The 25624-nt window shown below is 45.6% G+C and overlaps 1 protein-coding gene across 17 annotated transcripts in view; it reads left to right on the top strand.

Moving 5' to 3' along the window:
• The window catches only part of DEPDC5 (DEP domain containing 5, GATOR1 subcomplex subunit), a 112089-nt gene that overhangs the window by 67531 nt on the left and 18934 nt on the right, over window positions 1–25624 (top strand). For 11 of the 17 annotated variants that reach the window (XM_057492363.1, XM_057492365.1, XM_057492362.1 and 8 more), the window contains 9 exons: window positions 960–1077; window positions 1547–1714; window positions 2372–2591; window positions 3850–3983; window positions 9199–9307; window positions 11623–11688; window positions 21886–22040; window positions 23984–24061; window positions 24555–24687. In XM_057492363.1, the coding sequence (XP_057348346.1) occupies window positions 960–1077; window positions 1547–1714; window positions 2372–2591; window positions 3850–3983; window positions 9199–9307; window positions 11623–11688; window positions 21886–22040; window positions 23984–24061; window positions 24555–24687 (1181 nt within the window). Of the gene's footprint in view, window positions 1–959; window positions 1078–1546; window positions 1750–2371; window positions 2592–3849; window positions 3984–9198; window positions 9308–11622; window positions 11689–21885; window positions 22041–23983; window positions 24062–24554; window positions 24688–25624 lie in introns of those variants that run through there. The other 6 variants (XM_057492366.1, XM_057492373.1, XM_057492369.1 and 3 more) reach the window with 2 other exon arrangements.

Genomic DNA, 25624 nt, shown 5'->3' with positions numbered 1-25624 from the left:
CTCCCATACTGCCTGCCAGTGTGTGACTGTCTCAGAGCCAAACGGGGGCACTGTATTTCATCTCTATCACAGCAATCTTGTCTTACCTCAGCTGTTCACTGAAGCGCTATTTTTACTCTCAAAAGCTTGTAGTTTTCATGATTCCTCATTGTTTCTCTCTCTCCTGTGTTCAACTCAATTCAAGTAATATTTTTTGAATACCTACTCTGGGTATGGCACTTTATCAGAGGCTACTGAAAATAGATGAATAAGATTTTGGCTTTGATCTCCTAGAACTTTTAGTTTGTAAAGGTGTGAGACATGCACAGAAGCTGTTACATACAGGGTAGTATTCAGACTGCTGATGAGGTCTGATACCTTCCAGGAGGCAATGGCATTTGATGGTGACCTTAAATGGTCCATAGTATTCTAGTGGTGGCCCAGGAAGAGAAGGCATAAGAAGCAACAGGAGCAAACATGGGGAGAAGGAAGTCACAGAAGACAAGCGGTCCTTTAAGACTGAAACATGGTGTAGCAGTGTGGGTCATGGGAGCTGAGGCCAGAAATCTAGCCCTGGGCAAGGGCCTCAGATGCCTCACCACAGGGCTGGGCAGCTTGTGTCCAAGTGGAGCAGAGTTCCAGTTCAGCCACACCGTTGTCTCTCAGCCAATTAACATCTACCCCAGAACTTTCTTTCTCAGAGGATGAGATGTCAGGTTGTTCAGCTTCGAGTGTGTCAGCCAGGTGCTTTCAGAACCCCAGGCCCTAATCTGCTGCAGGCTGTTTCAGTATCAGGAAAATCTGCCAACTTCAGTACTGTTTATTTTTCTACCAAGAATAAATTTTGTTTATGAATCTGCCCCTCAAAAGAGAGTGTTGCCTCTTTTGTTTCTCCTCTGAATCCATGTGGAAGAGAAGCAATTGCTTGTTAAGGGAATGACCTCAACCAGATGGAAGAAATGGCTGTTTTTCTCTGTTAGGCCTTGTGTCCCGAAACCGCCCCGAGGAGGAGGACCAGTACTGGCTGAGTATGGGCAGAACTTTCCACAAAGCGACATTGAAGGATAAGATGATCACAGTGACACGGTATCTTCCCAAGTAAGTCCTTGTATATTTAAGGTTTTCAACTACTGTCTTGAATTATATCCACATACTAAATGACATTTATAACACATACTGTCCACATAGTGAATTATGTGTGTGATACATGATTCAAACCCTTTGGGTTGAGTGGTTGGTTTTTCTTTTGGAGTTACTGTTTTGTTCTCTAGGGTTCTTTTATGGCTATAGCTCACCTACTTCTAAAAGGAATTTGATTCAGCTTATGTTTAGCTTGATTCTTAACAAGCCAATTAAAAATAAAGTGAGGATAGAAAGATGAGAAAGTTTAAGAAGAACTGAGAAATGTGCATTATCAGTCTTCTGGGATGAGCTGGTTACTGTGGCCAGGGTTAAATGTCCTTTTAACCCTTAAATGGTCAAGAGTGCCAAGTGTATTGAGATGGCAAAGGTGCAGAGGAGTTAGGAGGAAATCTTTGGATTCCTGGGCATGCCCTTTATTTTTCAGGTACCCCTATGAATCGGCCCAGATCCACTACACATACAGCCTCTGTCCTTCCCACTCAGACTCGGAGTTCGTCTCTTGTTGGGTGGAATTCTCCCACGAGCGCCTAGAGGAATACAAGTGGAATTACTTAGATCAGTATATCTGTTCTGCAGGCTCCGAGGACTTCAGGTCAGAGCAAGCTTTGGCTTCACATCCAGCCTCAGGTGTATCTATATTTTAACATGTCTGTCCTTTTTTCTTATTACAGTATGATGTTTCTTTTAGGAAAAAAAGTGGAGGATCAAAAGAAAAATTGTATTAGGTTAAAAACTCAAGGATGAAGTGGATGGGAGTGATGGTTGCCCAACAGTGTGAATGTACTTAATGGTGTTGAATTGCATGTTTAAAGATCATTAAAGTGGTAAATTTTATATATGTTTTACCACAAAACAACAATAAGAGAAACTGAGGGGTCATGTGTCTTTGATGGAGTCAGCAGATCCCCTTCTCAACATTTTCTTAACTACTTGTGGTGTCTCGTTTTTAGTTTTTATGTGTGATTTATGACTGTGATGATAAAAAGCCACCCCTGGATTGAGCCTGGGTGCACAGAAGCATTCTGACATCCCTGGGATATAAAGTAAAAGCAGCCTTCATGGTCTTCCTTCAGAGCTGTGTTTTAAGTGAAGCCATGAGGTGGAGCATCGGGTGAACACGCACTAATGGGGAGATGGCCACTCACATGCCAACTCCAGGGAGAGGGCTGAGATAGGATGTTCGTTGGGAGTGTTTTTGTTATCTACTTCTGCCTGTATCACCCCCGTTATTCCTTTTGGCCCCCTGTAGCTTAATCGAATCTCTGAAGTTCTGGAGGACCCGCTTCCTGCTGCTGCCAGCCTGTGTCACTGCCACCAAGCGCATCACGGAGGGGGAGGCCCACTGCGACATCTATGGGGACAGGCCCCGGGCAGACGAGGAGGAGTGGCAGCTCCTGGATGGCTTTATCCGCTTCGTGGAGGGTTTGAACCGGATCCGCAGGCGGCATCGCTCGGATCGCATGATGCGGGTAAGGGCTCTGTGGGCCCCTGGGGCTGCGTGTGGCGTGGGATGCAGCAGCGGTCTGCTCCTGGCTCGGGGGCCTCTCGCTGGCCAGTTCATTTACTCCACATCTGTCCAGCATTCATCTTAAATCCAAAGAGTGTGTCCTCCTCCAGTACAGGGTGAAAGAGGGAGGGATAAGGTACAGGCAGCCACGGGGCAGTTTCTGTGGCCCGGGGCCCCCTTGCCCTGCCTTAGGCACAGCTCCTTCAAACACTCCAAGGGAGACGCCACATCAAACACAGAGTACACACTGGGGTCTGGATTACTGAGTAGAAACTCGCTCAAGAGGGCGGCAGCAGAAATACTTGTTTACTCTTGTACTACTTTTAGGGTTCTGGCACACTTGGGCATTCACTCGACTTCACACCACCCAGTGAGGACACCAAGGGTTATAGGGTATGTCTGAGGGCACCCAGCCAATAAAGGATGGGTCTGGGAGTCAGCATGGTTGTGTGGGCATACGTGTGTGTACAGGTCTGTGAATTTGAACAAATGCATAGATTCATGTAACCACCACCACCACAATCAGGATACAGACTAGTTCTGTCACTCCAAAGAACTACCTCCTGCTAGTCACACCGTGTCCCCATCTCTAACCCCTGGCGGCCATCAGTCTTTGCCAAATGTCATATAAATGGAATCATGCAATATGTAACCTTTTGAGAAGCTGCCTTCTTTCACTCAGCATAATGCCTCTGGGATTCACCTGAGGTGTCGCTTGTATCAATAGTTCATTCTTTTCCATCATCAGCTATGTTTTTTTTTTTTTTTCGACCTCAGCATCACTCAGCAACACAGCATCACTTCTGATTAGAAACATTTCCAAGAGAGCTTAGGTAGCAGAAAGGACCTGGGTTTTGAAGTCTGGCAACTGGAGTCTGAATTCCAGCTCCAGTGGGATTTGGGATGAGCTATTTTTCTGCAACTCAGGTTCTTCTTCTGTAAATTAGGTCAAACATTTACTTGCTAGAGCTGTGCTGATGTGTAACCATGTCAAAGAGGCAGTTCACTTTGAGTCCAACAGGCATTTGGGATCTTCAGTTCAAACAAAAAGCAGTACTCTGGCATTGCCTGAATACCGAGAAGCCATGTTCCTCCCCTCTGTTCATTGGGTTCCCAGAGCCCAGAGCACCGCTGATGTGGCGGCAGACCTGGGGCATGACTGGCGTCCACTGAGAAAGCCCACTCAGGCTGATGGCCTTGTCTCCTCTTCTCTGCTTTAGAAAGGGACTGCCATGAAAGGCTTACAGATGACCGGGCCCATTTCCACGCACTCCCTCGAGTCGACCGGCCCCCCAGTTGGGAAGAAGGGCACTTCTGCTCTGGCTGCCCTGTTGGAGATGGAGGCCAGTCAGAAGTAAGTGCCTATAGGAGAGCCCCATCCCCACCCCGCAGGCTCCGAGGATTTTCAGGGCCACACTCTTGTGAGTGCGGTGGATTGTGATTTCTATCTGCAAGGAGCCTGTAATTCAGAAAAGATGCACACCTGAGAAGAAAGTTAGTTTAATACCTTGTAAGTGTCGAATAACATGAAATATGCCAGGGCTTAGAAATTTGCAATCTAGGGCTTAATTTAAATATAGTTACGTTCGGTTTGGCCCACAAAGTGGGCTTTGTTTTGTTTTTTTAATAGACTTTATTTTTTAGGATAGTTTTAGGTTCAAAGCAAAATTGTGTGGAAGCTATGGAGATTTCTTATATACCCCGTCTCCACGCATGACAGCATCCCCATTGTCAACATCCCTCACCAGAGTGGTGCGTTTGTTACAGTTGATGAACCTGGACACACATCATTATCACCCGAAGTCCACAGTTTACATCAGGGTTTCCTCTTGATGTTGTACATTTTATGGGTTTAGACAAATTTATAATGACATGTAGCCATCATTACAGAGGAGTTTCACTGCCCTAAAAACACAAAATCTTTTAAAAGTATCTGAGCTAAACCTATATCATAAGTAATAGATGATATCCAACTTTGCTTGAAATAGCGGGGGCTCAGTTAACACCGGGTCCAAGTCATACCCAGCCACGGAGGGTCGGCACTTTAGAATGGGCATGTGTCCTCTGGTTTATGGGAGACCCAGCACATCCTCTGGTCTTGGACTTGTCTTGCAGCCTCAACTGTGCTACCTGTTGGCTTCTTTAGGCATGTGAGCATGTAGTGCCTTTATGAACAGTAGGTGTTCCAATTCGCAGGACACCAGTGGGACCACATCTTTCTTGGGAGGGTAGACACAGTGTGCCGGGAGGTAGGATTTAAGTTGCCTTGTAGAAAGAGAAGTATACTGAAGGGAGACATGGGACCTGGGGAGGAGAGAAAACACCACTGTGTGCAGGTGGGACCTCGCCAGGGAGCCTTCCCCATCCCACTTGTCCTCCCAGCCAGGCCAGGTTCCCCTCTGTGCCTTGCAGCAGCCTGGGCCTGGGCCGCTAAGAGCACTCGCCAAAATTCTACTGAGGCTTGCTCAGGTTCCTCCTGACTCACCTGTGCTGTGAGGGCAGAGGCCGTGTGTTGTGCCTGACACATAGTAGGTGCTCAATAGATGTTTATTGAATGATGAAGGAAAAGATGCTCAGGGTCCCTGTATAGCTGTCAGGGGAGACTAGGCCTTGTCTGTCTGGCATGAGGGTCTGTGTTGTGCTCACCAGGAGCCTGCATACTTCTGGCTTTTAGAAAGTAACATTGAGTTGCATTTGGAAAGATTGCATGGGAAGTGGGGTGCCAGGCTGTCCTTACACATTGTCATAACAAGAGGGATCCCTTGAAAGTTTAAAAATATATATTTAGGGACAAATTTCACAGATTTTTTTAAAAAGCAATAATAAATCCCTGTTTACCTATCACCCAACTTCAATGATTATCAACTCATGGCCAATCTTGTTTCATTTATATCCCACTTGCTCTCATCTTCCTTTTTAATTGTTATTAAATCCTAGGCATCCTGTCTCTTCATCTCTCATATTTCAGTATGTATCTCTGAAATTTAAGTATTTCTTTAAAAAAAATCCAGATCATAATACCATAATTTTCATATCATGAAATATCCAGTCAGTGTATCTGGCAGAAGTGTTTTCGCGTCTGGGAAGCCCAGCAGGTGGGCCCGGGAGGTAGGAGCCGCTGGCAGGCAGGAGGCAGGAGAGGCGGGTGGGGCATGGATGGAAGGGAGGGGAAGGAGTGCAGGGTGCGGGGGAGAACTCAGCGGGGTTATAGGGCAGGGGTGGGGGGCGGTGCAATGGAAGGAGAGCTAGGCTGCGTTGGGCTCATTCCTAGCGGCGCTGGGTTCTCTTCAGAAAATATTTTCACCTGCCCAAGGAAAGATCCCAGAACTCTGCCTGGCAGGTTCTCCCTGTAACTAATCCCAGACCTTTCCTGCTGGAAAAAAGAACAAGGAACATATGTCACTGGGAGGGGTGTGAAGCTGGGGGTGGGGGAGTCTTATTTTAATTTGTGAGTGAGTCATCATTCTGCACGCTCCGAGGAGCCTCCTTCTGCTCAGACAGGAGGAGGAAGGACAGCTTGGGGGGTCATGTCCCCACCATGGGTGGGGGGATTCTCAGCTGTCCATTCCCACAGCAGGAAGCGGGACAGAGAGACCTGAGGTTCGTTCTCCCCACAGAGACTGCTCCGGGGAGACATGGTACATGTTCTGCATGCTGGAGGTAGAGCCGAGGAGCCAGGCCTTAGATAATGTTCCTCACGCTGCATTTTTTATTTGTGTTCTCTTCTTTTTCTTTTGCTGCATCAAGCAGCTCCAATTTTATTTATTATGGAAAGCAACATTTTAGCTGCGTGAAAAACAATCTTAAAAATGTCACCTGTAGTCCTGCCACCTTACCCCAGCTGTGTCCTCCTTCCAGATCCCCTCCAGTCCCTCTCTGTAGGCGGGCACACTTAGGCTCTTACGGAAGGTGGAGGCCCCAGGAGTCATGGCCTTGTGCTGGTTATCAACATGGCTGGGGCAGGTCTGGGCAGCAGGTGCCGGTCAGTGGGCTTCTCTGCCCCTCTTGAATGAGGACAACCCGATGACAGCTAAGTCAGGGAGAGAGACCCCAACCGGCACCTGTCACTGCTTCTGTGGAAGTGTGGCTGGCAGTCTCTCTCATGGAAGGCAGCATGCTTCCCTGCACGTTCTCACAGGTACGCGTACACAATATGGCTGGTCTTTCTGTGGCAGTCCCCTTTTGAGCCATTAGACAAGCAGCCTGCAAAGGCAAGGACACGATCTTGCTCGTCTCTGAATTCCAGATTCCTTGTCCACAGGTCAGCACAATAGAGGACAGCTCAGTAAATACAGATTGTCATGTGCATTAGATGACACATCTGAGGGGACTCGGGGGGGTGACCAAGGCACCCTGTCACTGCCGTCCCAGTCATGGCCCATCACTGCAGCCTGCACGCAGTGCACAAGAATGTCCCACTGTGCTTTTGGGCATAAGGCTCAGAGGAAAACACTGCAATGTGGCAGAGAGAGAGAGAGACAGTATGGTGTAAGTGGACAAGGGAAAGAACTGAGCAATTCTGCTTTTCCTGTGTGAATTGCACCTCAGAGTAACCAAGTAATTAGTGTGGGGGACTTTCTCCTTTTTCAGTATTGCAGCTGATAGGTACAGAAGGAATGATAGGATATTACCATGCGTGGTCTCTAAGGCACTGTTGGATTAAGCAGAGAGTCTTACTGGCAATTAACATCACCAGAGAAAGGCTGCCAGACATTATGGGCCTCCAGATAAAGCACACCACCACTGGGGAAGAATTCTCATCCAAAATTGAACCTTAATCTACTCAAATATTTAGATATAACTTCTAGGTCCCAGGAATTACAAGCACAGAGGAACATGATGAGCAATAAAGGGCTATAGTCAGCATCTCCAGACTATGTAAGTTTATAGGACAAACTAGCTACTTTGTTCAACAAATGAATTAAGATAAGGAGAGACAAAGAGGGGCTTATGGCTTAAAAGAGACATAACTTATCACAGTGTAGGGACCTTAATTGAATCCTTTTTTAGACAGACAAAAAAATTTTTGGAAATAATTGGGGAAATATTTGATGCTAGAAATCTTTAAAGAAGTTTTAAATGTGACAGAATTGTGGTTATGTTTTTAAAAAGTTATTTTCTTTTGAAGATACAGTACATAACTGAAGTTTTTATGGATGAAATATTTGTGTGAATTTTCCTTCAAAATAGGGTGGATAGATAATGGGTATAGATGAAACAAGATTGGCTCTAAATATATAATTTCGGGGGCTGGTGATGTAGGGATTCATTGTATTATTCTCTTTACTTTTGTGTATGTTTGAAATTTTCCATAATACGAACTAAAAAAAGAGAGTGTAACAGGTTACCATGGAAACTGATTTTTAATCTCTGGTATGAGATTACTTTATGTTCCGTAACAAACATATCAGAATTTAAGACTAGAGAAGTGTCTTGGGTCTGGTTCCCCAGGGAGCAGATGGAGATGAAGTTTAACAGGTTGGACATTTAATAAGGGGAGTGCTTAGGCTCAGCACCTGTGTGGGGAAAGGAGGAAGAAATAGGAGAGGACAGAGGGGGAAGCCAAGATGCAGTGCAGGCACAGTGACAGGCTCGGGATGCCTCGCTCAAGCTCTGGGGCTAGAGCAGCCTTCAGTGATGAGCCAGGTTGGACGAACACAGCCAGACCTTTATAAAGTCTCATTGATCATTCACTGCAGGCAGCACAGGTTTGGGTGAGAGCTTGAACATGGCTCTGCAGCCTGAGCTGTCCCCAGAGGGGCTGGACAGCTGAGCCAGCTACTGTGCAAAAAAGCCACGGCAGAAGGATCTGGGCAGTGCCTCACAGTGTCCACAAGAAGTGTATGTTACAGTAATAATGAAGGACTTAACACATGAGCCTTCTGACGCTTACCAAATAAAAATGCCATGATATATTTAAAACAGTCTAACTTAGGGGAGCATGCAAGTTATAACAGCTCATAGTTATTTTTAGTATGAATAAACTGAAATTATTAGGAAAATAAATGTATTTATGTATGTCAGAATGGAGAGGGGATATCCTAAGAAAACCACAGTGGTCTTGTGTTATGAGACAATGTCTGTTAGATTTGTGTGATTTGTGGGAAAGGGAGCAGGATTTAAGTACGGGCATTTGAAAGGGTAACATACAAACCTTCAAAATCCATAGAGTCAGCACATTTTCCCTCATTTAGTTTATACTGTGTGTTAGTGTCCTTTTTCAAAATGAACTTCTTTTGGTTTATTTAATAAGAACTGAGAGCAAGTCTTCCCAGAGGATTAAAAAATGGTGCGTATGGATGAAGTCACTCAAACCACGTCACTTCTTTTCAAAGTAGCATGTAAGCACCTGGTGCTGCCACAGTGCTTTTTAAATTGGGCTGCTCTCCGATTTATTGTGGAGGACTGGTGATTGTTCAGGATACGGAATGAAATTAAGGACATCGTGTGGGGCCTGAAGGAGAAACATCAGAGATGATGGCAGCAGAGCTGTATTTCATATTACTAATGCGGGTCCTTCACCAGGGAGCTCTGAGCAAGCTATGGTGGTGTGTTTTTCCTCCTTTCAGGTGCCTGGGAGAGCAGCAGACAGCTGGGCACGGTGGCAAGAGCTCCTCACAGCCAGCTGAGAGCAGCAGCGTTGCCATGACTCCCACCTACATGGACAGCCCACGAAAGGTAAAGGAGGCCACTCAGCAGGAAGCTGCCGCGTGCTTTCAGAGGCCTGATGTGGAGGGTAAAATGAATAGCCATTTGGATCCAGGATTGACAATGCTGAAGATTTTTTGGATGAATTCTACTCCAAACGCTTTCAAGCATTACTGTTTTTATTGAGGAATTTTTCTTCTCCCGTTTTAAGGAAGCTAACAGGTAGATAAATGCAGATATAAAACAGTCAAACTAAACTGTACTGGTCGAGGCCCAGGACCTGGCTTGAGCTTTGAAATTGGCTGGCTGGAGGAGAGGTAGAAAGCTATAGAAGTGCTTCCCTGAGAGCTCACGCTTTGAAAATAAATTCCTATGGGTTTGCTTAGACTCCTGAAAAATACGAGCAGGAGTTTACTAGGGGAAAAATCAAAACCTGAGGCTTTGGGCTTTTACGTGGAACATCAGTTACAGTTGAGGGGCCAGAAACTCCGCAGATTAGGTGTTTTGTATCTTTTAAGGCCAATAGTCTTGGCTCTACATCCTCCTGCAAGTTCAGAACCTGAGAGGGTAGTGTGAGCTGAGAGTATGTTCTCTCTTACCTGGTCTCTATCATTAGGAGATGAAAGAGAATCAATAGATGTACTTTATTTTTCAAAATTGTGCTCAACCTGTATATCCATCTGTATGTTTACTTTCATATGAAAAACTTCCCATGTCATTATTTTCCAAAAGCATGATTAAAAAAAAAATTATACAGTAGTTCATCATATGGATAGACCTTCATTTATAACTTACTTTTTTTGTTAAAAATATAGATGGTTTCTAATCTTTAAAAATAATTTTTGGTAATTATTCCAAAATTTTTTATAATTATTCTACAGTGTATCACAACTATAAATAATACTGCAAACAACAGCCTTGCACATAATTGTTTGACCACATCTCTGATTATTTCTTTAGGGTGAGTTAGAATTAGACTACTAGGAGGGAGGGATTGAAATCTGAGAAAAATAGTATCAACTGTCACTCTAGGCAGTTTGTATAATCTGTAGACCAGAGATAATAGTATAATAAATTAGATAATAAATATAATACCATCTTAATAAATATCTTAATAAATATCTAATAAACAGAACACTAAAATCTACATGGATGGCCATCAGTCATACTAGATATAGATTTCCAAGTAGTCTAGGAGAGAAGCAAAGAGGTTAAGAGACGGCCAGAGTGAAGTGTTCCAGTCAGCATCTTGTTTGGCATGTGTAGGTACCTGAATTTGCATCTCCACCGCCAGGTCTTCCATGGTGTGTTACTTAAGTGCACAGTGGCTTGTGGGAAATAGCAGCAATATTGATAAAATGGATTTTAACCCTTAGTAAATATTTTAACCCCAGTATTTCAGTGATTCTACTTTTAGGATTGAAGAAAAGTTGTAGGAAAGCAGAGATCTTCCAGTTTTTCATGTGCTGTTTCTGAATTTCAGTGATAATGCATGAAAAGTAAAAAGATTTTGAAGGGCCAAGAGGACACTTCTTGACCTTAAAAAAGATGCTTTGGAAAAGTCCTCCATGACATTTTTGTTTCAATTACCTGGAAACTTGAATCCTACAGTAATAGGACAGGGAAGGGAAGACAGCTTCAGGAACATGCCTCCCTCAGTAAGTGCATGTTTCTGACACTACATATGTCTCAGCTTCTCAGTGATTTTGTTACACAACGAGGGGAGGAGAAGGTATTGCTGCCTCTGTGTTCCCTGTTTACTTAGAAAATTAAGCAAGAACTTCTGCTGCATTGACTCCTCTTCTCCCATCTGGCTGCCCTGTTTGTTTAGTAACAGGCAGAATTGAAAACCTCAAGCCGCTGTATCTCTCTAAGAGGGCTGCTGGTCGCCCAGCCAGGCGGGAGGCCCGGAAGCTGCTGCTGAAGCCTTTCCCCACCACCCGTGCCAGATGCTCTGCAGCTTTTCCTCTCCCTTGGCATAGGTCTGAAGCTGAGAGCTATGTGGGAAGGCACAGAATCCATGCCAGGGTCTCATGAGGCTGAGGGAGCTTGGACACACCTTTAAGCCAGGTGCTTGCTCCCATGCCGATGGTCTATTCTGCTCAAGAAGTTGTGAGTTCCTGCTAATGCTTTGCATTTGGTTGGATGGATCTCTCTCTCTCTCTTTTTTTTCCATCCCCCTCATGTGCCCTTGTTTGTATCCTTCCCTCCTTGTTTTCATTTTTATTTTTTCCTTTCACCCCCATTTCCGTCCCTGATGGCTCACCACTGGCCCACCTTCCGTTCCTCCGCTCCCTTGCATTTGCTGCCACCGCTGCCGGTGCTTCCTCCACCTCTGACTTCAGGATGGGGCCTTCTTTGTGGAGTCTGTCCGCAGCCCACGCACAGCGTCGTCCTCCTTCTACCCGCAGGTCAGTCAAACTCCGGGGCTCTGCAGCCCTTGCATGTGGGTCCCATCAGCTGAAGCCTGCTTGGCTCTGAACAGATGGGTCTGGGCTGAAGTTGCATTTGAAGGGCAGTTGAAATTGAATTTGGTCTCAGAGGTGTGCGTTCCCTTCTGTGGTGTTGGTGGCGGCAAATGGAAATGATGAATGTAAGAGAACAAGCGAGTGCACTGGTGTTGACCCGTGTGTTTCCCATCTCTGCCTGTCTGTTTCACATAATTGCCACATATTCTCTGCCCCATTCCAGCATCTTCCCTCTTAGGTGTTTTTGTCCATACAAGAGAAGCAACATGAAATATGCTTTCTTAAGGGCTGAACACTTACTGTTTTCCTCCCAGTACAACCAGATACTTTTAAACAGTGTGGCAAGGAAGTGGGGGAAAACAGAGCGAACATTATTAATAGGCCTGCTCTTCATCACAGGCAATGGTATGTAACCCTGGGCAGCTTGCCTTGCCTCTGGGCTTCCCTTAACTCGTTTGTTAAATAGAAGGTTTGGACCAGATCTCTACGGGCTTTCCAAGTCTTAGTATTCTAAAGTTACTATGTGCCAAACACAGTATTTCTCTCATTCCACCCTCACAACATGACCTCTTGAGTTAAGTAGAGGTTTTACAACTGGAGAAATTGAGGGACAAAGAAATTGTTCTTTACATAGTACAGGGTAGAGCCGGGATTTAAATCCAGGACTAACAGGCTTAACCTGTGACGCCTGCTCTGAAATTAGCAGTGTTAATTACAGTTGTGACAGGTCCTAGGTGGAGAGAAACTGGGCTCCCTTCCCTGTTGAGGCCCCTAAGTATATGAGATTGACTTAGACTTGAAATTGTTCAGACAATTTATGCAGACTGAGGATGGCCAAGGAGGGAGGGACTTGGGAGCATCAATAGCAAAGGTTAAGGAATCCTTACTTGGTGGAAGTCAGAAAACCAACATTGATTGAATCCTTATTCTGCCAGCTGCCATGCAGAGGGCTTTGCAAACAGTCTTCACAACAGCCTGTGAGGTGCAGGTATTAAAACCCCATTTTCCAGATGAGGAAACTGAGGCTTAAAGACATTACCTGGTCATGGGGCACACGAGTTGTGAGTGGCTGAGCCGCTGCACCATCCCACATGCTGTGCTGGGAGGAAGAGGTGGTATTAACATTGGAGTCTTCCCTTTCTTTGGAGGTCAGAGGACACCATGCCTGTCTGTGCAGGTCTTCAGAGGTCTGCGTCTGCCTCCCAAGAGCTGCATGACCCTGGGAAAATGCCTGTTGGGGCCTCTGAGAATCTAAGAATCTCTAATCCCTGAGTGGGAGGCACACTGCGTTTTTTTGGTTTAAAACACTCAGGTTGGCCTTTTTGACCTACTTTTTAACAAAAGACCTTATGGAAAGTTTTGGACTTAGGTTAGAACTTAACATAAGAAAAATCAAAAGAGCCAGAAGAAGAGAATTTTCTAATAGTTCACACTGCTTCATGTGGTGCAATTTGTCAGTAGAACAAAAGTGGATGAGTTCCTGCAGTTGGAAATAGCAAATAGAGAGAAGACATTAGGAGAGGCACATGAGTAAAGTTTATATTATTCACCAAGTGTGCTGTTAAGAAAAGTAGATTAAAAATTTTTTTTATTAAGGTATTATTGATATACACTCTTATGAAGGTTCCACATGAAAAAACAATGTGGTTACTACATTTACCCATATTATCAAGTCCCCACCCACACCCCCCAATGCAGTCAGTGTCCATCAGTGTAGTAGATGCCACAGATTCACTGTTTGCCTTCTCTGTGCTACACTGTTTTCCCCGTGACCCCCACACCATGTGTACTAAACATAGTACCCCTCCATCCCCTTCTCCCTCCCTCCCCACCTGCCCTCCCACACCCCTCCCCTTTGGTAACCGCTAGTCCTTTCTTGGAGTCTCTGAGTCTTCTGCAATTTTGTTCCTTCAGTTTTGCTTCGTTATTATACTCCACAAATGAGGGAAATCATTTGGCACTTATCTTTCTCCGCCTGGCTTATTTCACTGAGCATAATATCCTCCAGCTCCATCCATGTTGTTGCAAATGGTAGGATTTGTTTATTTCTTATGGCTGAATAGTATTCTATTGTGTCTATGTACCCCATCTTCTTTATTCATTCATCTACTGATGGACACTTAGGTTGCTTCCATATCTTGACTACTGTAAATAGTGCTGTGATAAACATAAGGGTGCGTATGTCTTTTTGAATCTGAGAAGTTGTATTCTTTGGGTAAATTCCAAGGAGTGGGATTCCCAGGTCAAGTGGTATTTTTATTTTTAGTATTTTGAGGAACCTCCATATTGCTTTCCACAATGGTTGGACTAGCTTACATTCCCACCAGCAGTGTAGGAGGGTTCCCCTTTCTCCGCATCCTCGCCAGCATTTGTTGTTCCTAGTCTTTTCTATGTTGGCCATCTTAACTGGTGTGAGGTGATACCTCATTGTGGTTTTAATTTGCATTTCCCTGATGATTAGTGATGTGGAGCATCTAAGAAAAGTAAATTTTTAAGAATTATCTCTACTCAGATATAGAAAGGGGGCCCTTTGTACTTACACAGAATTAAATTGCACTGTTTATTTTTATTGTGTTAAAGTATATAAAACAACATTTGCTTTGTTGTCTAACACGTGGCATGGAAAGTGGAGGGGGCCAGAGGAGTCAGATGACTTCTTGCAAACTTGGCCTTAGCACTGTGCTAGGTTGCTAGATGCTTTAGGCACAATAATTTGCCTCCTAAGCCTCAGTTTCCTCATTTGTAAAAGGAAATGTAAATTACTTCTTTGCAGGTTGGTTTTGAGGATTAAAAATAACATACATTTCTCAGCAGATTTCAAGGGAATAAAGTCACACAGAGCACATTTCTGAGCGCAGTGCAATTAAGTTACACATCAATGACCCAGAGATAACTGGAGAAGTCCCACATGTTTGGAAACTAACACGCATTTAGAAATGCATGAGGCAGGAATAATATGTGTAACACCACTAGTAGAGCGTGGTATGTGGAGGCCGCAGAGTGAATAAATACTAGCTGAGATTAGGATTAGGGTTACTGTGGTGCCAAATCTCGGAGTCAGTTTGGCACATCTATTTATCAGTACCTACTCCCTGTTCCTGCTACCACTGCTCTCAACCCTAATCCTGGGACCAGAAAGTACAAAGAGTGTACTGAGCCCCTTAAGAGGATGTCAAAAGGCTGTCAAAGTGTAGGCTGTGGAGTCAGGCCACCCCATGCTGGTTGTGAGCCTTTCAGCACCTGCACTAACCTCCCTGAACCTCTGGTTTATCATCTGTAGAATGGGACTAAGAATTGAGTTCTTATAGGGCTGCTGTGAGAGGGAAAGGAGATGGAGCATCTTTGTGGTCAGCTGACACTTAGTAAATTCTCCATGTGTGTATCTGCATGCGGGAGAGGGAGAGCAAAGTAGTGGGGAGGATGGGCTGGGGGTTCCCAGCTGGTGAACAAACTTGATGAGCCAGTCATCTTTTTTCTCCAGTGTGTTTGTAATGTTGCACTTGGAATAGGCCCCTCTCCTGCACTTTTTATCTCTGAAATTCTGGGATGACCCTGTTGGACCTTGAAAAGTAAGTCCTCCAGCTCTGCTGAGTTGAGAAGATGATGCCTGTGGTTTTGCCCCTCACAACAGCTCTCTGCTGAGAAGAGGCTCCTGTGGCCCAGGAGGGAGAGGGGCATCACCCTTGACTCTGATTCTGCTGAGGGAAGGCAGTGCCTGTAAAATGAAAACAGCAGCACACAGAGGGTCCAGGTAACAGGGCTGTGCACCAGTTTTAGAAAATAGCCCTTTGGGCCACCAGTTCATCATTCTAACGATAATGAATGTGTCACTGTCTGTCTGATAACCAGAACAGAGTCACACAATTCTCCTCTCCATATCCTACTCTCTTGAAATCGATTTTTATCATCACAGACTTACACAAGGATTTGGAGGGCATGAGAAACACCTTGGTAGGGGGATTTTCCTCAGAAGTCAGCCTCAAATCTTCTGTCTGCATTTGGGAGCCTGAAGCAATAGTATGGTCAAGGAGATAGGCTACTGCCCCGCGAGGCCTGAGCCAGCCTCAGGGTTCCTCCCTCCTCTCTCCCCCTGTCTTCTGTGCCCCCACCCCTGCCAACGCACACACACACAGTTACTCTCTCAACAGGAGGCTTGCTCTGAAGCAGCTCAGCCCGGCGCCGTCTCCCCTCTCCATCACTGTCATCCCTCCAGGAAGTCTTCTCCCACCTTGATCCTGCAGTTGCCTCTGGCGTGGTCTTCCGCTTTCCTCTCCAGTCCACTTCCCAGCCTGCATCCAGGCTTTACCTTTTGAAATGAGAGTTTGATCTTCTTTCTCCTGATTAAACCTTTCCGTGGTGTATTGACTTGGGCTGCTTTACCAAAATACCATAGACTGGGTGGCTTAAACAACCCATTGACTTCTCCTAGTTCTGGAGGCTGACAAGCCCAAGATCAAGGTGCCAGTATATTCGGTTCCCAGTGAGGGCTTTCTTGGGCCCCTTCTTATGTGTCCTCATGTAGCAGAGAGAGACACAGAGAACTATGGCCTCTCTTCTCTTCTCACAAGGACATCACTCCCCTCATGGGGGCTTCACTCTCATGAGCCCGTCTAAACCTGATCATCTCCTAAAGGCCCCTGCCTCCAAATAACAACACACTGGGGGTTAGAGCTTCAACATACGAATTTGGGGGGCATATAAACATTCAGCCCCTAACATGTAGCTTTCTTTTAGGATAAAGGTCAAAATCTTTATGATGGCCAGAAAGGTCCCACAGGTTTGAGACCTGGCCTTCTTTCCATCCTCACCACCTGTCCTCCTCTTCCTCACTCTGGCACACCAGTGACACAAGCCTTCTTCCTGACTGCTGTAGGTACCAGGTCTCCTGCTGCCATGCCTTGGCACATGCTGTCCCCTCTGTGCCTAGTTACCTTCTCTTTATCTGGTCAGCTCTCACGTCCTGGACTTGCATTGCTCCTGTGCCCTGCTGTCCAGCCCTTCGCACAGTTCTCCTTGTTCATTTGTGTGCCTGGGATTCACTAATGCCCATCTTCTCCACAAGGCTGTAAACTCTGTGAGGGCAGCTGCCAGATACGTGCTGCTCACCGCTGATCCTTCAGTACTCGCCTGGCACTGAGGAGGGGCTTGGCAAATACTGCGTCAGAGACACAAAACACTTTAAACAATAGAGCCCTTTCTTTCCCATTGATAATTGACACCAAATCCTGAGCTAATACCCAATAAACATGGGCAGAATGGCTGGACCATTCTGGCTTACGTATGTGGCGGGGGTGGGGGGTGGGGAAGGCTCATAGTCCTGGCTGTTTCACCCTGTGATGACTCCAAAGATGCTACCACAGACCCCACAGTTCCGCAGAATGCACTTTGGGGCCACAGCTGAAAGGGCAGCGGTTTTCAGCCTGCTCATGGGAGCACTGAGGGAGTTTTTTGGGGAGTCAAAGGTGATGTGATCAAAAGGGGACTTTTTACTCTTTGATCTGTTCTCTCTCTTTGGAGACATGAATGACAAAAGGCTTATGTCCCCAGGAACTCATTCCCCCTGGAGAACCCCAGGGACACACTAACCAACCTTTGCCCTAACCTAAACCCTCCACTGTCAGTCCTCTGCAAGGAGCATGGCTGTTTCCCTGCAGGATGTTCTGTCCATTCCCAGCGCCTGACAACATGCTGGGCCTCACTGTGTTTTTTAATGTTTTGGATTTTCTGGGAATATTTAAAAATCAGGAGATTTTGTACAAAAATCCAGTCTCTGCCTTGTTTTGTAAAGTAAGCTGGACACCAGACCTGGGTTCCTTCCTGGCAACAGGCACACAGCAACCAAGCAGCCTGTGGCTTTCTGCCTTTTTTTTTCTTTAATATTTAGCCAGCTGTGCCAGTATGTGTGTGCCCGCCCCTGCACACAACATTTAATGAGTAACCTGTGCTCTAGAACAGGGCTGCTCTGATGGAAATGTCCCATGTCTGAGCTGCCCAGCACAATAGCCACAAGTCACTTGTGGTCAGTAAGCATTTGAAAAATGGCTGGTGCAACTAAGGAACTGATTTGTACATTTTATTTTAATTTCTACTTAAATAGCTACATATAGCTGGTAGCATCTGTATTGCATGGCACAGCTTAGACATTTAAAATGTTGTTAAAGTACTTATTTAGACTCTAGCATGTCATACTTTTCCTACCCTTATTTACTGAATTTCCTCATGCATTTATTTTATTATATGTCTGTTTATTAATAACCTCATCTTTTGTAGAGTGATTTGAGGTATAAAAATACAAATACATGTTCAGAATAAGGGGTTAGGGTGGATCTGTGGAGGAGGGAGGCTGCGCCTGAAAAGAAAACCCAGCTCGATTGAGATGGAAAATTCTAAGCCCCTGCTCGCTGTAGAGATGTGCTAAGTGCTGTGGGAGATACATGAATACGGCACTTTGTGGACATCACTTTAATGTCTGTCATCCCTCCCTGACCCCAGATGGTGAGCACCAGGAGGGTGGGGGGAGGTTGGATTTGGGATGATCTTCCTTCCTTCCCTGATACTGTAAACCTTGGGAAGCATCTTGACTAAGGAGCTTGGAGTTGTTCTGAGCTCTCCAGCTCTAGAGGGTCATGATTCCTTTAAGATGCTGTGAAGCGTGCCGGAGGGACTGCAGTGACTGGAAACCAGGAGCCCCACCTAGCCCGTTTTGCCTCCTGGTAGGACAACACTGCGTAGTAGTGCTACCAGCTGTGAGCACACCTGGAGAGCTGGGCCGGCCTGTCCCTGCTTCCTGGTGGCTGGTCCTTCTGCAGCAAGAGGAAGTGGGGCTCTGCTGTGGTCGGTACCCATGTCAGAGGCATCCCTAGCAGAGCTCCCTCCCTTACCTTCTCACTGGCTTTGAGCATGTGGGAAAGTGGGAGGAGACTGGGGATTGGTGTTGCTGATGAGGATTTGTTTATTTAATTAACAAAATGCTAGACTTGATTTGGATTCACCAGTTTTTCTATTAAGTCTTTTTTCTTTTCCAGGATCCAGTCCAGGGCACCACACTGCATTTAGTTGTCATATCTCCCCAGTCTCCTCTGGTCTGTGACAGTTTCTCAGTCTTCCCTTGTTTTTTTTTTTTTAATGACTTTGACAGTCATGAGGAGTCCTGGCCAGAAATTCTGTAGAATTCTTCCAAATCTGGGTTGGTCTGAAATTTTTCTTATAGTTAGACTGAAATCATGGTTTTTGAAAAGAACACCTCAGAGGAGGAAGTACTCTCCTCATCACATCACATCACATCACATCAGGAGTACATGGGAGCCATACGAACGACTTCATTGGTGACATGAGCCTTCATGACTTAGTGATGTAGCATTTGCCAGCTGTCTCCACTATGAAGTTACTATTTTCCCTTTCTATATTTGGTTCTTAGGAAGCAAGTCCGCTGAATCTAGCCTACTCAGAAGAGGAGTGGGAAATTAAACTGCAGCTCCTGGAAAGGGGTTATCTGTGTGGGCTACATGGAATCCTTCTGGAAGGAACATTTTAGATGAGGTTCTTGAAATGAAATGCATCCTAGACCAAGCACGTCCCTCAACTACCTCTTCTTAGGCCTCTGTGTGACACATACTTCTGTGCCTTTTTGTTTACCACTGGTCTTATTCCAGAAAATTACTTCAGGTGAATTATGGAAGTAAATGCAACGTCTATAATAAAATGTGACTAAAGAGAGAAATTCAGGAAAAGAAAAAAATGATAGGACATACTGTGAGTTCTTATAAAGTATCTAGAGTTTTGAGCTAAATTCAGCCCTGAACTTCCTGGTGGCCAAAGAAAAGTGGGAAACATCTGTTCTAGGATTCAGAGTGGTCATAGATAAAGACACCATTTGCTTGGGAGGAGCATAACTTTTTCTGGTATTAAGATCCAAGCAAAATGCCTTTCTGTGCGGCCTTTTGAAAGATGGACATTGTATGATACAGAGTAGGGGTCAGGAAACTGTGTGGCAAATTTGGCCACCATCTGCTTTTGTAAATAAAGTTATATTGGAACAGTGCCACACTTGTTTGTTTACATTGTCTATGTTTAGATTGCCTAAGGCTATGTTTTGTGTTTTTTTTTCATGCAGAGTAGGGTAGTTTCAACAGGCCATAGCTGGCAAAGTCTATAATAATTACTATCTGGTCCTTTACAGAAAATGTTTGCCAATTTCTGATTTAGAGGATAACTCCTTACTAAAATAAAACTGCAGGAATCATGCAAATTTCTGGTACCATCCCACAGTTGAGGCTGTTGGGCAGTTCTCAGGATGCACTAGATAAGAGATAAGATGACCCCATCATAGGGGCCTAGAAGGCAGCATTAAGAGCTACTTTTATATGCCTAAAAGTGGGTCTAGTCTCTGTCATTCAGCTTCTAATTTAATCTTACGGTGTAGTACCTGTTTCTAAGTCTTGCTAGTTACGGGCATTTGGTGACTGGTAATTGCAAGCAGCCTTTTGCTGCATTTCCCTGTGTATCTATGGTGCTAGCAAAGTCTGTGCGGTCCTTTTTTTTCCCGGCAAATCATTAATCCTGATGTAGGAGAGCAAAGTGATTCTTTTAGAACCAGGAGCAGTTTTATATCCCAGATGATATTTGGTTGTATCTGGAAACATTCTTGTCACAACTTGGGTGTATGCAGATAATGAAGGGGGTGTTACTAGCATTTAGTGGGGAGAAGGGGCGCTGCTCACCATCTTATGATGGCACAGGACAGCCACCCCCCACAACAAAGACTTACCTGGCCCCTAATGGCAGTGGTGCCAAGGTTGAGAGGCCCTGTTTTAGAAGGAGTGATTTTTGCATCATCTAACAAAATATCTAATGACATAAGGGTCCATCTGGAAGTACTCAAGAACCCCATATAAATGGGAATAGGAATGTTATGTTTTTCCCGAGGTGCTCTGGAAGGCTTACTATACTAGCCAGATATTAGCTGTAGGAGGCAGCCTTCCCGGGTGAGCAGGTCATAGTTCTGCCCTCCAGGATGTTAAAGGGAATGAGGCAGCCATAACCCCATTTTTGAAGGCCAGCAGCTACCAGGAGAGGGTCATAGAGGTCCAAAGTCGAGAGAGAGATGGTTTCTGTTTGGGGCTGGGGTGGACTGAATCAGGAAAGATTTTATTGAAGGAGTAGAATTTGAAATGGCCTTCAGGACTGACAGGTTTTTAGCCTGCGGTCACAGGGAAGGGCATCCCAGGGTGGCAGGGCACATAGACAGGATTAAACATGCAGGGTCTGATTTGGCTGGAAACTGAGTGAGTGGTGGGCAACGGGTGAGATCACAGGTCAGGGCTGTTTGTGCAGGACCCTCAGTGCCCCAAGAGTCGGTTCTCATTTTGGTAACTCATGGGGACACTTGAAAGATTTCAGAGTAACTGAACAATGGAGTTGACTGTCCTTGAGGATGATGAAAGTGGAGGTGGTTCAGAGGTAGGGTTTTCAGAGGAAAGGCTTCACTCAGGGGAGTCAGGAGACAGTTTGAAGCCCTTCCCGGTGGTAGGAAACATGGGCCTGAGCAGAAGTGGTGACCTGGGATAACTCGGGGATGCGTGTGAGTTGGCAGAGGGGAATGCACAGGACTATGCCTAACTTTAGAGGGTGAGCTGGAGAAGGGAGCTATCAGATGGCTCTGAGGCTTGAACCTGGGCAGTCGGAAGACTGGTAGTGCCACTGACAGACTCAGGAAGGAGGATGAGGTGGAAAAGTGTGAGCAGGTAATCACGGTGCTTGATGGGATAGTCGGCTGTTTGTCTCCCATTGTGTTCTCTTGCCTACCTCCCAGTCTCATAAGGAATGTTCTGACTTCTTTACTCTTTCGTGAAGATTTTTCTTCAGTGTAATTCCCGTCATCTGGGTCAGGTGCTGGAGCTATTTCCTTGGTGCTGATGCCTTACCATGAATGACGGTCTCCTGTCAGCCTCGCTGTGTGCATGGGAATTCCCATTGCTCTGATAAAGGGCAGCTCACACAAGACTGGGTGTGGTCCCTAGACTCCCTCAGCTCTGCTACCAGGGACAACTGGGGACTGACTGCGCATGATAGAGGAACAGAAAGGACCATGTATGTAAATAGCCTTCAAGAATTTTTTTTTGTTCATATTTAAATCTACAGGTGTCTGTGGACCAGACAGCCACCCCAGTGTTGGACAGCACCAGTTTAGGGGTCGGCACAGGCCAGTCTGTGGACAGAGGCAACAGCCAGACCTTTGGGAACTCCCAGAACTCAGGGGAGCAGAGCTTCCCCTCTGCAAACTCCAGTGATAGCAGGTGAGATTCAGAGTGGCTGAACTCATGCTCCTGGGCAGTGGGGCCGGTCTAACCTCAGAGGCTGGGGAGGCTGGGAGTCCAGAATCCCAAGCTCAAGTACTGACTCTGCCTGGGTTATATCTGGGAGCCAGAGCCAGTCAGTCCTTACCTGTTTGATGGAGCTAATGGCCTGTGCCCCGTCTTCCTCCCAGGATGGCTAAGAGGCTCCTGTAGAGATACAGAAAAGTGTCATGCCCCATGCGGGCATGAGCTTTGAGAGGGAGCCCAAATCACGTCTGTCCTGTTCAGTCACCTTGCACGTGACAGCGTGTGGTCAGTTTATGCCGCATGAGGAAATGCGCAAGCAGTTACTGAGTTGCTAATTGTGCCCAGACATATTTGTTGTTTTCCTATTCCTGGGTATCCAGAGGCAAAAAGAGCTGCTTGGACCTCATTTGCTTGAGCAAGTGCCCCAGCTTTTAATGCCATTGTCAAATATGAAAATTTTCTTTTTATATTTCCTTCCCAGCTGTGTTAGTTTTAATTTCATAATATTCTGCCTGGTCTATTTGTGTTGCCTCCCTGTACTGACTCAGCTAAGTGGCCAGCAGTGATGGTGATCAGTGCAGAGGCAGCAGCAGGCCTGGGCTGCCCAAGTCTCTGTTGTCTCCCCAGGCCCATAACGCTGTCAAGCCTGGCTGACTTTTCAGCTTTGGACATGGAGGACATTGGGAGGTTGCCTAGTGCATTTCTCTGCTTCCTTGTTGTTCACAGGGGTAGAACATCAGGTTTTCTTCTGCTTTTGAAGAAAAGAGGAACTAGGATGTTTAGGCTGGAGATGAAAAGTTCAAAGATAATAAATCAGAACCAATGACTGAAAATTACAGAAAGCAGCTTCCAATTTATGACACAGAGTTTACTAGCAATTGGTACTGCCACAGGGAAATGGGCTGCATTTGGAGGAGCTGAGTTCTCTGCCTTTGAAGATGTTCTCTGCCACACAGACAGGACAGCTTCTTGTCCAGACTCTTGTAGCGGGGAGCCAGGCATTAGGAGGAGGTTCAGTTCAGGGTCTTGGAAGGCTTCTTTAACCCTGAAACTCTAAAATGCTCTAGGCGTGTCCTGAACCCTCTGTATAGGACAAAGAGGCCGGGACTGAGGAAGGGGAAAGTTTTAAGGAGCTTGAGGACGTTCTGTACAAGCCCCATATTTGTTATGGTGGGTGGCCATGTGTGTTCCAGTGATCTGGGCTCAGTTGCTGAGTATTAGTCATGTTTTAAGAGACCGTTACCTTTGAGAAAGAACATAGGCAATAGGTGATAGAAATATCTGGGATCTGGACAGACATAGATTCAAATCCAGGCCCTGACACTTCCCAGCTCTTGACCTCCACCAGCTCCTTGACCTCTCCGAGTTTTGAAGGGTTGATGTTGTTTTGTTTAGTATTGGTTACCATTTGGAGCTTTGTCCTTATCAGCTCAGTATTTTACACATTAACCTCACAACAACTTGGAAAGACAGGAATAGTATCATCCCCGCTTTTCAGATGAGGCAACTAAAGCCAAGAAAAGCCCTATAGCTGGGAAGTGATGACACTGGGAGTCTGTCCCCCATGGTCTCTTGTGAGATCAAATGATGTGAAAAGCCTTTGGGGCAAAACTAGGGAGATTTCTAGGAAGTGGTTGAGGCAGATTATTAAAAGGAGCAATGCTTATTAAGGGAAGCAAGTTTGGACACAAAACCACTTTGATTCTTTTATTTTTTTTTTAACATATATGCTTTGGAAGTAGCAAACCTCCTATGAGTTATCCCTAGGATGTAGCTGTTCAGAATTTGCTTGAGTACCTTCATAGTCAATGTTGCCCCAGTCTCCAGCTCTGTAAGAAGCAGAGGGAAGTTCCTAAGACGCATGCTCTTGACTGAGCATGCTGCCTCTCCTTGCTGACTGGATGTCTGTGTTTCAGCTCTCAGCAGCTGGCAGCAGGTTCCTTGACATCATCCTCTACCCTGGTGGAGATCCTGGAAGCCATGAAGCACCCCTCGTAAGTGACTCATCATGTATATAAGTGCAGGGGCCGGGGATCCTGCAGGCCTGAGTCATAGCAATGTTCAGGCGGTGTCGTTTGGTGGAGTCATACCTGGCTCTGCTGCTCACCAGCTGTTAGAACTTGAGTAAGTTACTTGACTTCTCTGAGTCTCAAGTAAAGTGGGATAGTAGTGGTTAAGCTGCAGGGTTGAAAGAAGGAGTAAATGAAATAATTATGTAAACTACTTATTATGATGCTTAACAAGTATAGGTAGTCTATAAATGTGAGATCCCTTTTCCTTCCCCTTCTCCTTCCCTCTCTCCTTCCCCCCAACCCATAACACCTTCTTTTGTCCTATCATGGGACTTCCCCGGGTCTAGGAATAGTGTAGAGACTTGCTCTGTGGGGATCCTCACTTCAAACATTAAACGCTTTCGTGGGAGGCCCTTCTTGTCCATCTTCTCTGCGCACACCTACCCTGCTCCCTGCCTACTGTGTTGGAACCCAGGACAGGAGTCCAGCTGCTCTCCGAACAGAAGGGCCTTTCCCCATGCTGCTTCATCAGCGCCGAGGTGGTGCACTGGCTCGTGAACAACGTGGAGGGTGTCCAGACGCAGGCGATGGCCATCGACATCATGCAGGTGGGACAGCAAGGGCAGGGCCCACAGAACTAACCATCTGCTTAAGCCCCCGTGAAACCAGGGCCAGTCTCTCAAGCAGCCACACTTCCCAGTAGTGAGATTTGCAGGTTGGGGTGAGGATCTGTTTTTAATGAGTGTGAGTTCTGTCTGGAATTGATGAAAGAGCAGGTCTTGCTTTGAAAGGCACTATCCCTTGACTTAGAAGTCTTGCAGAATTTATCATCTGAGCTGAAATTTTCTGGATGAAGTCTGTACTTTTGAACCTCGGAGCAGTCTCTGTGAAAGATTGCCAAGGAATGTCCTCCCTCTGCACTTGGGCACCCATTTTCACCTGGTCAGCTCCTGCTCAGTCAGGACCAGAGGCTGGATTCAAGGCCCTGCCTCCCGGAACCTTCTGGTGCCTTGTGCTTACTCTGTTAGAGCACTTAGCTCAACAGAATGGCGGTTCTGTCTATGTATCATTGGTCTCCCACTTCAACTGGGCTCCTGAGGGCTAGGCCACCTCTTACTGTACATTTCCATATCACCATGTTGTTTGGCACATGGTAGGCCCTTAGCAAACACTTGATGAATTTATTTACACCATCAGAACTAGAATGTTATGCAATAAAATGCTACTACATACAGCAGGTAAAATGAATGAGCTGGGTATACGTGTATCAACGTGATAAATGTCAGAAGCGTGATGTTGAGTGGAAACCAATTTATGTAATGATAATACTGTAAATATGAAAGTATTGTGCCCTTTATTTAAAATTTAAAGTCCCATGAAAATACCTCATTCTTTATCAGTATATGTCTGTATAATAATATTAAAAACTTGCATGAGAATAACATGACACTAACCATTTATTTCTGGAGAGAAATGAGGAACGGTGCATGGAAGAGTCCATCGAGATTTTCTTTTTTTAAATAAAAAGCTCTGAAGTCAGTATAG

The sequence above is a fragment of the Manis pentadactyla genome, chromosome 14 (assembly GCF_030020395.1).
Source record: "Manis pentadactyla isolate mManPen7 chromosome 14, mManPen7.hap1, whole genome shotgun sequence".
NCBI lineage: Eukaryota > Metazoa > Chordata > Mammalia > Pholidota > Manidae > Manis > Manis pentadactyla.
This window is presented reverse-complemented; position numbering and strand designations above follow the sequence as displayed.